Source organism: Cinclus cinclus, chromosome 18 (assembly GCF_963662255.1).
Source record: "Cinclus cinclus chromosome 18, bCinCin1.1, whole genome shotgun sequence".
Classification (NCBI taxonomy): domain Eukaryota; kingdom Metazoa; phylum Chordata; class Aves; order Passeriformes; family Cinclidae; genus Cinclus; species Cinclus cinclus.
Genome location: NC_085063.1, coordinates 6,677,008 through 6,690,820, shown reverse-complemented (window position 1 = coordinate 6,690,820; position 13,813 = coordinate 6,677,008). Strand labels below are relative to the sequence as shown.

At 43.2% G+C, this 13,813-nt stretch overlaps 1 protein-coding gene across 1 annotated transcript; it reads left to right on the top strand.

Annotated features, from left to right (window-relative positions):
* The first annotated feature begins 487 nt into the window (after window positions 1-487).
* YWHAB (tyrosine 3-monooxygenase/tryptophan 5-monooxygenase activation protein beta) lies at window positions 488-13,107 on the top strand. The gene is made up of 6 exons (XM_062504761.1): window positions 488-528; window positions 8,015-8,315; window positions 9,312-9,435; window positions 10,401-10,564; window positions 11,911-12,006; window positions 12,469-13,107. Exons 2-6 carry the CDS (start codon window positions 8,022-8,024, stop codon window positions 12,523-12,525), a joined length of 735 nt encoding a protein of 244 aa, XP_062360745.1. The 5' UTR covers window positions 488-528; window positions 8,015-8,021; the 3' UTR covers window positions 12,526-13,107.
* The last annotated feature ends 706 nt before the right edge of the window (window positions 13,108-13,813 follow it).

Here is a 13,813-nt window from a genome sequence, read left to right as displayed (position 1 = left end):
TTTCCCAATCTAATCAATTCTGTGATTCTGTCACTCCTACCGTGAGGTCCCGCCAAAGAACAGCAACGAGAAATCGCGAGAAACCCAAAAGCCGTTTCTTTTGTTGCCGAACAAACCGCTGCACTTCCAGGCCGCGGCACCCCCTCCTCTGCACTCCCACCGGCACCGGGGAGCTCCGCGGAGACAAAGAGCGCGGCGGGCGCCGAGGCGCGAGCGTACCACGGGCCGTGTCCGGGGCTCCTCCCCGCTCGGGGTGTGCTCCCGGGGCGGGAGGGCACCGAGAGCCCCGGGCCGCGCTCAGCGCCGGGGCCGGGCCGGGCAGGGCGGGGCGAGCCGGGCGGGGCGAGCCCCGTCGCCATGGTGACCGTGGCGCTGGGGCGGTGCGCGGGGCGGTGGCGCCCCCTGGCGCCGGAAGGGGCGTGTCGCGCGGCGGAAGCGGGGCCGAGCGCCGCAGGGTGTGTGCGCGTGTCCGTGCGAGCGGCCGCCGCTCCCGTCGCCTCCGCCCGTGGGATCCGCGCGCGCCGACAGGTGAGGGGCCGCGGCCGCCATCGGGGCGGGCATCGGCGAGGGGCATCGGCATCGCGACCCGCGGGGCAGCCCGCCCCGGCCCGCACCCCGCCCGCCCGGCCGGCCGGCCCGCTCCTCTCCACCCCGCGCGGGGAGCCGCAGGCCGCGGCGGGCGCGCCGTGCGGGACGTCCCTGCGGGAGGGTCCCCGGTTTTGCCTCCTCGCTCCTGCGTCCCCCGGCCCCGGTAACGGTGTGACCCTCGCTCGGCGGCCGCTGGCGGGCCCGGGCGGGCGGCGCCGCCCCTCGGCGAGCGCCCGGCGCTGCCCCGCCCCGGTGAGTCACTCGCTGCCCGGGGCGCGGCCGCGCTCACCTGGGCCCGCCCGGCGGGAAGGGCTGCGCGCCCGGGGCGCAGAGCGAGCCCCGCCGCGCCGGGGCCGGCGCTGCCCGGAGCGGGCCCGCAGCGCGGCACGGTCGGGCCGGCCTCGGGCTCGCCAAAGCCCGGAGCTCCGTGCCCAGCTCGGGAGAGCGCCGCTGCCGTGCCCGTGCCGCTGGCCGTGAGCTGGCCCACGGAGGGCCCAAGGTGGTCGTGGCCATCTGTGAGCGCTATAGAAGGGAACAAAATGCGATTATTATTATTTTCCATTTTTGATCGTTCGTGTCCGTTTGGGAATAGAGATCCGTTTAGGGAGGACTCCATCGGGAAAGAAGGTTGGTTCGAGCCAGTCCCATCCTACAGAAAGGCTGGGCAGTGCCCCAGAGCTAACGACCATGGGTTTTGGTTGAGGTATGTGTAACCAGGTTTTAATTGGGATGTTGAAATGACAGTGACACACAATCACTGTATTGGCATAAATGTATCTCACACAAAGATCACAATGTAAATTTGTTGCTTTCAGATGAATTCCTTATTAATAGTTAAAATACCTTTTCCAGTTATAGGAAAACAAAAAACACATCACGCAGCACCGTAAAAACTAAATTCCCATAGGAAAATATCAGAGATTTTTGGAACGTTTATAATGTTTTGTGTTTTCAGTGGCTGTAGGAATATTTGTGTTTTCACATGTTCACTGACACAGGACACCTCAGTCAAAAATTACAGTACTTTTATATTAAAAAAGATGAGCTTACTTTTATTTCAAAGCAATGATGAGATATAATCTGATCTAGAAAACAAGAACACGAGTGCCTTTTTCTCCCTTCATATTAAAGGACTGCAAAAATATCCCCTGTATCATATTTTGTTTATTAAATTGGTACCGATAAAGTGATAGACTCGTTGCACAGATGGGCCTGGTGCAGTTTTCTCAACCTCATTATGTCAGTACCGCATGTTCTGATCTCTGCTATTTTGATGTTGAGTCTTTTTATTTTTTCCTGAGCAGGCCTGTGCCAGTATGCAGCTTTTTGTGATGCATGTGAATAAACTCGGATGAGGAGGAGCTCAGTAAATAATTATTTGGTTAATGAGGTAAAAGCTCCTGCTCTGATCCGTGTGGTATCCTAATACCAGGCATTACAGTAGTGTGTCTGTTATATGGCCACAATTCTTGCCCCACCCTGTCATATAAATACTGTCAGTTTATTATTAACAAAAGTGATTTACCTGTGATATGAATACATTAGTTTGGCATGAACTTTATGCCTGGGGGAAGATTTTTTGGGGGTTAACACACTATTTCCACCTGGATTCTTGCCAAAAACCATTCTGCTGGTTGGAACAAATAGGTGTTGCCATGTGGGGCTGTTGTGCTGTGGAAGTGCCAGCATGTCTCCACCTGCAACTGTCCTGAGCAAAGGGCCATAGCCAGGGAGCAGGGCTCTGCTTTTCAGCCTGGCATTAGGAAGAGCAAGGCTGCTGTCACTAAATTTAAGATGTCCATACAGCATCAATGTTCCCACATGCTCTCAGCAATGGTCATAGGCATTTTGTAATTCTCTATGGAGACTGAAAACCGTTGAGTGTCATTTTATGAAGCAACAAGTAATGATGGCAGCAGATGGCCAGAGCAGGGTGAGGTATAGCTTTATAGAATGTTAATTTTATCTCAACATTTGCATAGAGATTTGAGCTGAAGGCCAGGGTAGATGCAGAGGAGGTTGAAGTTATGTGCTGCACAAGGTCAGTAAGAATATCACAACTGTGAAGTCATTTTACTTTTCCCCTCATTATGTTTGCAGGATATTTTACTGAACTTGCTATACCCAAGCTTCTGACACGAAGATTTTACTGTTCAAATCTTTCCAGAGCTATTCATTTTCTAATCAGTTATTTAACAATCCATGGCAGCCTTTGAGGGAACCAACTAGAGAAACACAACTAATAAAATCAAATGCCTAGTACTGCAGTAAAGCGAGGAAGGTTCTTTGCACTCAATAGAAAGAGCTGCACTCCATTTCCTATAAAAAATAAATAAAAAACAAAAGCACTGTCCAGTCGACAGGTAATCACATCCCCATCATGCAGATACTTGTGTCAGCATGTGTGCACCTGAATGGTGGAGAATTATTTTCTATTTATTTTAGAAATAATGTCTTCCAAAGCTCTTACTCTCTGTAGTTAGAGAACCGTAATTTGAAATACTACTCACCTCACATGAATGTTTAGTTTCTGAATGAATTGCCCATCCAGAAATCAAATAAAGTATGTCCACATATTGTTGCAATATTGAACTACAGATTCTGTAGCAGTCTGCTGCTTTTTCTGTTAGAATTTGAGTGGACTTACAGAGCTTTTGAGTGGGGAGTATGATTGCCTCCCATTTCACCAAACCTCATTTTGTATTCCTTTCTCAGAGTTAAATATGCAGGTCTGTTAACCTGCAGCTCTACTCGACTCGTTAGGGACTGGTATGTCAAACCAAGAACTACCCTGCTCTCTCACCAGTTCTTTTCTAAAAAGTGGGAGTGTTTGTCCGATAGATTCTCATGCTTGCTGTAGAGAGAAAAACAGTGCACAAAAATCAATTACTTAATTAGCATCAGAAGAACAGGTCATCAAGAGCAGCAGACTTCAGACCAACATAAGCTTATTAGTATTGTCCTGTCAGTTCAATATGTTATATAAGCCAGATTATTTTCAGTGTCAGTTTTCATTTGATTTTTACAGACTTTAAGCACAGTTAGTTCAGATTCATTTTGGCTTTGTCCTAAAGAGCCCATAGGAATGGGAACCAGTAAAGGCTACAGAGCAGATGGAATAAGTGCTGAGGAGTAAGTTGTAGTTCTCAAAATCCTGCAGTCTCCTGAAGAACAGTAGCTGCATGTTTTACCCCCCAGCTGTTAATGGGATGTAAACCTCCAGTTCTGTGTGGCCCTCCACTCTTGAAAGATCCATGGGTGTACTGACTCCAGGTGCTGTTCCCAGGCTGGTCACACCATCTCCTTCTCACTGCATCTTCCACTGAAAGATGCAGGCAGCTACAAACTGATGAGTTTTGCAGGTTCTGACCTTTTCCTTTGATGCTTTGTGACATGTTTCATTTCTGGAGTGGGAGTAAGCATTTGTAACTTACAGTGCCTGCATACATGCTCTTCTGCATTTGTAACAGAGATTGAAAGAGCTCTAGGCTGTATGGGAGATAGAGGGAAAAAATAGTAAAAAATTACATTTTGAGTGTGGGATTTCAGGTGATTGAAAATTCTGGCAGCTGGTACTATTGGATGTGACTGCTGGGCAGTGGTTGGCATTCCTTGTTGTGAACCGTGTCCAGCCACTTCTTTTTTGGAGGACTACTAAATTGTGTTGGACAGATTCCTAAGAAGACAGTATCTTAAGAATTGGAACTGTGTTAATGCTTCTAATATCAGAATCTTCTGCTTAGAACAGGCAGCTTTCAGGACTCTTCAATGGCTGTGATCTGCACGTCTCTGCTCCTTTTTCCATCTTCCCTCTTTTCCCTTTGCCACCATGGCATGGCTTTATCAGTGCTAGAATAGATCATTCCTGTCAGCCTCCTGTTCATCACCTCTGTGTGTTTTGCTCCTAGCTGCAGGTAACCTTTGGTAGATGGCTTCTGTGTGTGGCCTAGGTGTATTTTTAGCTCTAGGCTTTGCTTGTATCAGACTGTGGCACACTGGTCCATTGTTAGAGTGTGGCTTTCATCTCCTCTCTGGGAGGGACCAGTTATAACTGATAGTTGCTTCTTTGCCTTTTCAAACATCACTCCTTTCCTTGTATCTTTTTTCCTTCTGGCAAACACTTCCCTCTTTTGGAGCTCAAGCCAGCATAGCTCTGCAAAGCTCTCCCCAAGCTTCTAACAAGGTAAGCAATGGAGAATCAAATGAGGATTTTAAGTGTTCCTTTATGCAGACCCTGGGAAGTAAGTACTGGTAGGCTTACTGTCATTGGCAGATATTTTGGTATGGGCAATGATTTTCTTACTGCATTTAAGTTCTGTTAAATCCATGTTACTGAATAATACTTGTGTTTCTTAGCAAGCCTGCTAACAGTCCAGATATTAACACAAATGAACTAAACTCAGGCCTCAGTATGCTGAATTGTTATGTCAGAACTAAGCTAGTGAAGTTCTCAGGAGCTCCATCTTTAGCGATGAGTTTGAGTTTCATATATGCATAAATGATTTTCATGTGCATAAATTAGTTACATTGCTGAGGAAAGTTGCTTGATGAGAAGCAACATTCTAATCTTTGTGCTGGTATTTTACTTTATAAGTGATGTGTTAATCTGGTTTCTGGATCTCTTTTGTCTGTTAGGTCTTTGTGCCCCCGTGTTTTCCTTCATGTGCAGTTTCCTTTGCGATTTCCTTCATGTGTCCTTATATGAACCCATTGACTGCTGTGAACTGTCTTGCATCTAAATAAAAATATGTCAGTGAGCTTGATAAAACAAACTCTTCACCCTTTCAAAACTAAACTCTATATTGTTTGTAAACAGAATTCTGCACTGATGACTTGTCTACAGATTAGATCACTATTGGCAAAGTGCAGATCAAAGATAAAACTAACTGACCTTTCAATGGCAAAATGTAAACTCAGTTGGAGCTACTTGCCTCTGCACTTCAACAAGCAGGCTGCTTCCACTGTAACAATCACATTCCATGATAAGAAGAGGAGAAGATAAGATGTTTGTAGTAGAAATACTTCTAGAAGCTGTGCAGACAATGAAGAAACTAAAAGTGCTCTGAAACTGCTTAGTTTCAATGTCCTGTTGTTTTAAGTTGGTTCTTGTAATGTAAAAGTCATTCTTCAGGTGTACTTTGCTCATGTTCAGATTTTAGTGGGTGGATAGAGACACACCACTCATAAATTACTTCCTACCTTAAGCACATGGCCTGCAATTAGTGCTGGTTAAGGGAATGGTTTACAAGGTTTGATAAGAGGGAAAAGTGGGATGAGTTGTCTCAAGGGGAAGTGGTCCAGTGATTTCCTTGGGCTTGTTCTGCATTGGTGCTATGATAGCCTTCAAAGTAGGAAGAAACAAAGCACATCACAAATCCCACTGAACCTTTTCCATCAACAGGGGCTGTCTGTTTGATAAGCCTGTGGAAACCAATGGTAATATCCCCAGGGTAAAAGCTCTACTGGGGAAGAGAGAACCAAATGAATCATGCCTTACAACAAGTTGTCACACTGCTGCCTGCAGTCACCTTGTCTTGTTGAGGACTTTGATCTGAAGTCTGTGTGGCACCTTTCAATAGGTCCCAGAAACCATTGGTTTAAACACAGCACTTGAAACAGAGCTGAACCAGAGCCCAACTTTACTTACCAGTCTGCAAAAGGTTCCTTTCCAGGAGGCTGGTTTTAGTATTCCATGTCCTTACTTTGAGTGTCTTACGAAGGTGGATGCATTGGGATCTACAAAGGATCAAACACAACAGGAGTGAGTGAGACTTGTGGATACAGAGCAGGTACATTTGGTTGCTGGGTTCACTTCAGGAATTTTTACGTGAAATAACAGTGTTTGACTTGATATCCTGGGTGTTTTGTTTTTTGGGGTTTTTTTCCTAAAGTGGAATATCCTCAGCTGGAGGGACAGAATATGCTCATCTCAAAATAATTTTCTAGTTATTACTCATCCTTGGTTGTGTAAGCAGTGTCTGAATTTGGGAATGTATCACAATGGGAATTTGGGTCTGTATCTCATTGTCCTGGTTGAGGATTTAGTACAGGGGATTGGTTTTGCTCTATGATAGTGTGGTAGATGATCCTTGGGGTAAAATACAAGGTGAGCAGTGTGCGCAAGATATTTTCCATCAGAAGCCTGTCAGACTGGAATTTTCAAAGGTGAGAGGCAGGGAGAAGGCTGCAGCAACCTCTTTCAGGTATTGGTTCTTTCTAATACGACTGTAGGTGCTTTTGTAATGAACAGAAGTCTGTGAATTACAAATGTAAACTTAATGTTCTTGTTTGGGCTTTTTTGTTCTTTTAGAAGTTGTTTTTAGGCTGTTCAGTCTCAGCCTGACAACTTACCTAGACAGGGAGAGCCCTGATTCGGGTTTAGGAGTGGGAGAGGATAATTATTATGATGAGAATAACAGTTCTGGATGTGTCCAAAAGTGTACCTGCACATCTGGAGAAATTTTGCAGTTAAACTTGGGTTGTCTGTAAGTTTGTGAGCTATTGAGGTCCATTTTGATAAAGGCAAAGAAACTTCTTTCTCCTGTGAGCCTGGCCCTGGGTGGTTTATTCATTCTCTCTGGCATTAGCTCTTCAGTGACCATGTGGCCATGTGATGTGTTTTCACAGCTTTGGTTGCTAAACTGCATTATCAGAAATGATAAACAAGTTGTTTCCATAAAAGCAATTTGTTTTGTAGCAGTGACCATCATGTGGGCCACGTTCCATTCGGATTTTATGAATGTCAGTGTTATTTAAAAGGTCTTGAAAACCTGAGGCTGCAGCCACCCTAGCTGTGTAGAGTCATCCATTATGTGTATGTTGATTCACATGTAAAAAAAACCCACGTTATTTTCTGGCAGAACATTATAAATGTACTTTCCATAGTTGCCAACTACAGTTTTCCTGGGTATGGTTTATGTAAACCCACAGAAACATCTCCTCTAACTTGCCAAAAATCTTCAGTGTCAGAAGGAGCTGTCCAGTGCTTCAGTGCTCCCAAGTAGTTGCTCTTATACTACAGTGGAGGAAAACAAGCAAAAACAAACAAACAAACAAACCTGAAAAAGCCTCAGCAAACTCAGGTTTCTTGGTTAATATCTCCCACCTTGAGCTGTGGTTGTTAAAGGACAAAGGAGAGATTCACACAGGGCTCTGCTTAATGCCAGTATGACTTTTGCTGTATTTTGAAGAACAATGCTTTCATATCTTCAGGATTGTCATTAGTCATTTACACATGGAAATTATATATATTTGGCAAAAGGCGAAATACATTTTTTAAAATAACCCCTTTGTATTACTTAATTACAGTTGATAGATTTCTCTCTTTTTACTGACTGTAAAATCTGCTTCACCCTTCAGTGCACGAACTTCCTCAGTGCAGACCATCGAGACATTTTTCTCTATTTTTATGCCTCACTAATTGCAGGACAGCCATGGATAAAAGTGAGTTGGTACAGAAAGCCAAACTGGCCGAGCAGGCCGAGCGTTACGATGACATGGCTGCTGCTATGAAGGCTGTCACTGAGCAGGGACATGAGCTGTCCAATGAAGAAAGGAATCTCCTCTCCGTGGCCTACAAGAACGTGGTCGGTGCCCGTCGCTCGTCCTGGCGCGTGATTTCCAGCATCGAACAGAAAACAGAGAGAAACGAGAAGAAACAGCAGATGGGAAAGGAGTATCGTGAGAAAATTGAGGCTGAATTGCAGGATATCTGCAATGATGTTCTGGTAATAATCCAACAGCAAAAATAACAGTAGTTAGTACTGCAGCATTCTTCAGAGAGGCTTAAGGAATTTTAGTAGTGCTGTAGTCACTGCAGCACCTTAGCAGGGGAATAATTTTGCATAGCTTCATGCTTTGGTCCAATTCTAGCTCCTAAATCATTTAGCTTGCTTCTTAGGGAATTTGTTATAAAACACGATATTTTTTTCTAACATCAAAAAACAAACCAGGGCCATGCTGAAGACCCCTGGCTGCTGTCTGGAGGGATTTCACCATGAAAACAAATTTAGATCTAGGGCACTGACATGAGTCCTGCTAAAAGGCCTGCTGTTTAACTTCTTTAATTAGTGACTGCTGACATCCTGAGTCTTGTTTAGTACTTTTTTAAAAAACTAAGAAGGTATGTAGTTCTCCCAGACTGATTTTGCTCTTTCTTTCACTCTGACAAGAGGGATTCCTTTTATTGTTGTTCCATTTGCTTAGTATCAGTCAGGAGCTGGTGCTGTCAGTGCAGTCGATCTTTGCATCTCTTTCTGAGTGCACATGTGCTGCCTGTGCCACTGTCAACCTTTTCAGCTGGAGATAGAATCAGTTTTTTGTGGAAAATTTCATAGCTCTGCATAGAATTCAAATTTCTGGCAGTTAAAGTGACCAGATGTGCAAATTTCCAGCTGCTGCTTTTTGTTAGTTTGGTCATGGATGTGGGTTTGCATCAGCAGGCTTAAGCTCTGATAGCCTTCAGATCCTGCAGGGGGGAATTGTGGGTAGGATCAACATAGCAAATTTTCAGCTCTCCATAGATTTGGCTACAAGTAGTTTATCTTTTTTTCCCAGAGTTTAGACAACAGTAGGCCAAGTGATTAACACGAGTCTATGTAAGTCATGACAGAAGTCATTGTTACCATTTGAACAGTTCATGCTCGCCATTGTAACAAAGGCTCTGTTTCAAGATATTATTTTTATGACTCAGGAAACATCACTTTTTTTAAAATCTTTCTCAGGAACTCCTGGATAAATACCTTATTGTCAATGCCACGCAGCCAGAAAGCAAGGTCTTCTATTTGAAAATGAAAGGTGATTACTACAGATACCTCTCAGAAGTGGCATCTGGGGACAATAAGCAAAGTAAGTAAAAATGAAATCTCTCTCTGCAGACCAAGCAGAATCAAGTATAAAAGCCACTTACATTGTTTTCCCCAAGATCATGTATTTGTTTCTTTTCAGTACTGCTCTGTAGTTATAAAGATAGGTGCAGTACAAGTCACTTTTGGAGAAAGACTTCACTGAAATAAATAGAAGTGGTTGACAGATGCTCATCAATGCAGTCAAACTCTGCTTGCAGCCCCTGACCACAGTGGCTAGTTTTCAGGCATATGTGGAAGTGTAAAATCATTTTCCTGGAGAAGGAAGGTTTCTTCCTCATGAAAAATGCTTGGTTTGTTTGATCTCATGTTTAAACTATGAATCCAGCTCAAGTCTCCACTGTTCACAAACTCTGCATACAGAGATGGGATGTTGGGTTCCTGGGTTCTAAAGTAACACATTCTGAAAAGGGAAAGCAGTGCTAAACTGTCTGAATTCCTGTGTCTGATGTAAACCGTATCTTGCAAACTTTGCTTGATGTCATCGTGGAGCTTATTGTTACTCATTAGCCAGGAAGGGACCGTTGGCTTTGCCCTGAAACCCCAACCTGAAATACAAAGTTCATGACCTAACAGAAGTAGTTTAGTTACCTCTTCTTCCCCATATGGTTTTGTCTGGATTTATTAGTGATAACTATGACTTCTTCAGCTGGGCTGGAAATGAATGTTTAAAACCAGAACACTTAAGCAGAGTTTGTGTCCATTCAGATTGGTTAGAATTTGTTAAATAAATTTTATTTTAAGTTTCTATTTAAAGAATATATTTCAGCATTAATTGTTCAGCAAATGGAAGGCTTTTGCATGTAAGAACAGTGAAAGACGTGTCTCTTCATAGGCAGTTGTTTGAATTTCTGGTGGCATGGTGGTCTAGGCTGAGAATATAATTGCTTCCCCCATGAAGTAGAGAGATGTACTGTGTATTTATGTGGTTGTAATTGCTTCTTGCAGCAACGGTAGCAAACTCCCAGCAAGCTTATCAGGAGGCATTTGAAATTAGCAAGAAAGAGATGCAGCCAACACACCCCATTCGACTCGGTTTGGCTCTAAATTTCTCTGTCTTCTACTATGAGATCCTAAATTCTCCTGAAAAAGCCTGTAATCTGGCAAAGACGGTAAGTAGACTCTTCTTATCACCAGTTGTTGTGGAGGCTGTGGAGGTAATTACATGGTTACAGTAGCATTTTTTAGATGATTATGCTTTTTCATATCAAATTCCTTAAAAATGCTGTCATGAAATGGTTGTCATTGTAGTATATTTTCAGGTTAAGTTGGTTTGCTGAACTAGCTTAGCTTTGGGTAAGGCTAATTTGCTACTGCAGCTGTTCCAGTGACAGGGAAGACAAATTGTCTCTGTTTAATGTCCACCTAATTCTCTTAGAATGTGTTTGTGTCAAAATTGAAAACACTTGAATTAATTTAGCACTTCTAAAGTGAAATATTTATTTAAATTGGAGCACTTAGCCAGTACATGAAGTGTTGTCTGTGTGCCCATCTTTGTAGCCCTGAGTGTCCTTGGGTGCCCCTCTCTCCAGAGACCAGAAAGAGCCTTTTTGATGGCTGTGGCAAACAAATAGCCATTTTTTCCTCAGCCTTCTCCCTAAAATAGGATTAATCTTCTAAATGGAGCTTTTTGTGTCTGTGAAAATTGTCTAGTAGGGACTTGAATAACATGGCATTAGGTGAATCTTTGTGTTCTTAATATGCACTTCAGTACGACTTTGTAACAAGAAGTGATGTTGTGCTGTAAAAAGAAGTGGTGTTGTGCTTCTGTTCTTGCTTTTCTTAGTTAAAATGCTTGCATCTGTTTGAAACCTGAATGAAGAAATAGCACTTACAGCTCTCAGACTCACAGTATTGATTTTCAAGTGTAACAGATGGATGGGAAGAATGGCTTTGTTAATCTCTAGTGGAATATACCTGATTTCCGCTGCTGTTTTGAAAAGAAATTGAAAACCTTCCCTCCCTACTGTTAAAAAGTCTTGTGTTCCATTTTTTTGTCTACTTACTCATGTACTCTCTCTCCCTATATATAAATATATATATATATACTCATTCAAGTAATGGTACCTTTGTCTTTCCCGGATTATTTAGACCAGTGAAACCTCCTTTTAAATGAAAGTTTCTTTTTTAAAGTGCTGTCTTAAACCTGATTTCAAGCTATGTGAACCATTTTTCTGCATGACACATAGAGTGCTCTTGCCTCTTCAGTATTTGGTATTGGCATTTAGTAAAGCTTTTCTGGGCTTTTATCTGGACACCCCTGAAGATTTCTGTTTTCCCCTGGCTGTCTAGGATCTAAAGCTCACTTTATTTTACATTTCTTCTTGTGGTGGAAAAGAAAAATACTGGAGACTTTTTTTACAGAATTTGGATACTAACATGGCAGATTTGTAAGCTCTGTTTAAACAGCAGTGACTTCAGAAAGCAGAGTGTGAAAGGGCTGTGTTTGTGTTTTTAGGCATTTGATGAAGCAATAGCAGAGCTGGACACGCTGAATGAAGAGTCTTACAAAGACAGCACCCTGATCATGCAGCTGCTTAGGGACAACCTCACTGTGAGTACCATGGGGCAAACCACTGCACTCTAGGCTGCTGCACTCTGAAGTGGGACTCAGCATCTGAAAGCTGATGCGGTTCTGTGCCATTAAAAGCTTTTTCTGAGGCATTAACTGCATGTGTTAACTGCAATGCTTTTTGTAACCAGACCAGTTAGACTTGCTTGTTCAAACTAGGAATCACTTGTTAACTGCTGTAACAAGCTCAGATTCCTTTTGTGACACAGAGTGGAGTTTGTTCTCAACACTTTTATGTGGAACTTTCCAGCTTGTGCTAGCTTCTTGCTTATCTTTTATTCATGTTCTAGTTTATTATTCTTCAGCTTTACTATTAAGTTCAGTTCTGCATTGCTCTTAGCTGAGAAAATTGCACAGCTACTACTAATTACGCTGTCTTCCCTTTCCTGACAATTGTAATTAACCATGCTTCCAGCATAAACACGTGTTTGTATTTCCTTACAGCTATGGACGTCGGAAAACCAGGGAGATGAAGGGGATGCTGGGGAGGGAGAGAACTAATGGCTGTCACGCTTCACTATATGTTCAATGTCACCCTGTATCCTACACATAATCCCTTTGTGCGACAAGCAAAAAGAATAGTACATTGACTTTCACAACCTCAACGTAGCAAAAACTGTCTGTGGGGTAAAACCGGTTGGTTGGTGTTCTGTGTACCTAGAGCGGAGGTCGGTTATTCCAATGGCATTCCGAACTTTCCTATTCTGAACATTTACAGTTCCGATTACCGTGTTTATATTTTTAACTGAACACTGTGATGATGATAATAATAATAATAATAAAGGGTTTTGTGATTGCAATTGACTTTACAAAACTCTTATTGGTAGAAAAGTAGACATCAATTATGTAACTCTGGCGAGCTTAATTTGGCACCAAAATAGTCGAAGTACAATTCTGTTGTAAAGTTGTACAGAAAGTTATAGAGATTCTATTGTGACACTGGGGCATGGAAGGAAAACAATCCAATGTATGGCATTCCGGTTAGGGACACTGCTATGAGGTAGTTGAACAGGCACACTCTGTAGACATTTGTAACTGAGTCTGAGGCACCGCTTTCAGTCAAAAGCTCACTTTGTCAATCCTGTCTTTCTGGGGATGGGGTTTGTTTTGGGGAGGAGGGATATGGGGGAGTTAGCAGCTTGATTTCCAAACTCTTTACACTGGCAGATAACTGGGATTTGACTTCTCAAAGTGCTTTCATGCTCATACCACATGCATGACTAAGCCCCTTCCCACAGCAATAACTTTTACCTAGTTACAACTTAGATATTCTTCAGTAGTAAAAACTCTTGGTTCGCTGCCATGGACTTGCAATAGGAGAAGATTCAATTTTTTGAATGGCCTTATTAGTTTGGATGATACCATGAAGTGATCTGCCACTTTTGCATTACTTTACTCTTAGGTGAATCAAAATCTCCATGGTATTCCCATTCTCAATTTATCCTGAAAACTTCGTAAGTAATCCACTGAGCCATCTTTAAGTTCACTTGATAGAAATTTTTCTCCCGCTGGACTCTGTTCACCCTTGACCCTTTCACCTGTTTAAACTCCATTAAAGCAGTTTTGGACTCCCATATATGCATCATCCTTTCTTTGGTTCTTGGTGATGTCAGGATGGTGGATGAGGCCTGCACTTCACCAAGGACAGGTTTCTTCCTTGGGTGTTTGAGAGCTGCCTGTGCTGTTGCATTCTTCAGCTCTTATCTGCCATTCTTTGGCAGTACCAGGAAACTGGCTCAAGTACTGGCTCAAATATTCAGGATTTCCCATCTTGTACTGGAATGCAGAC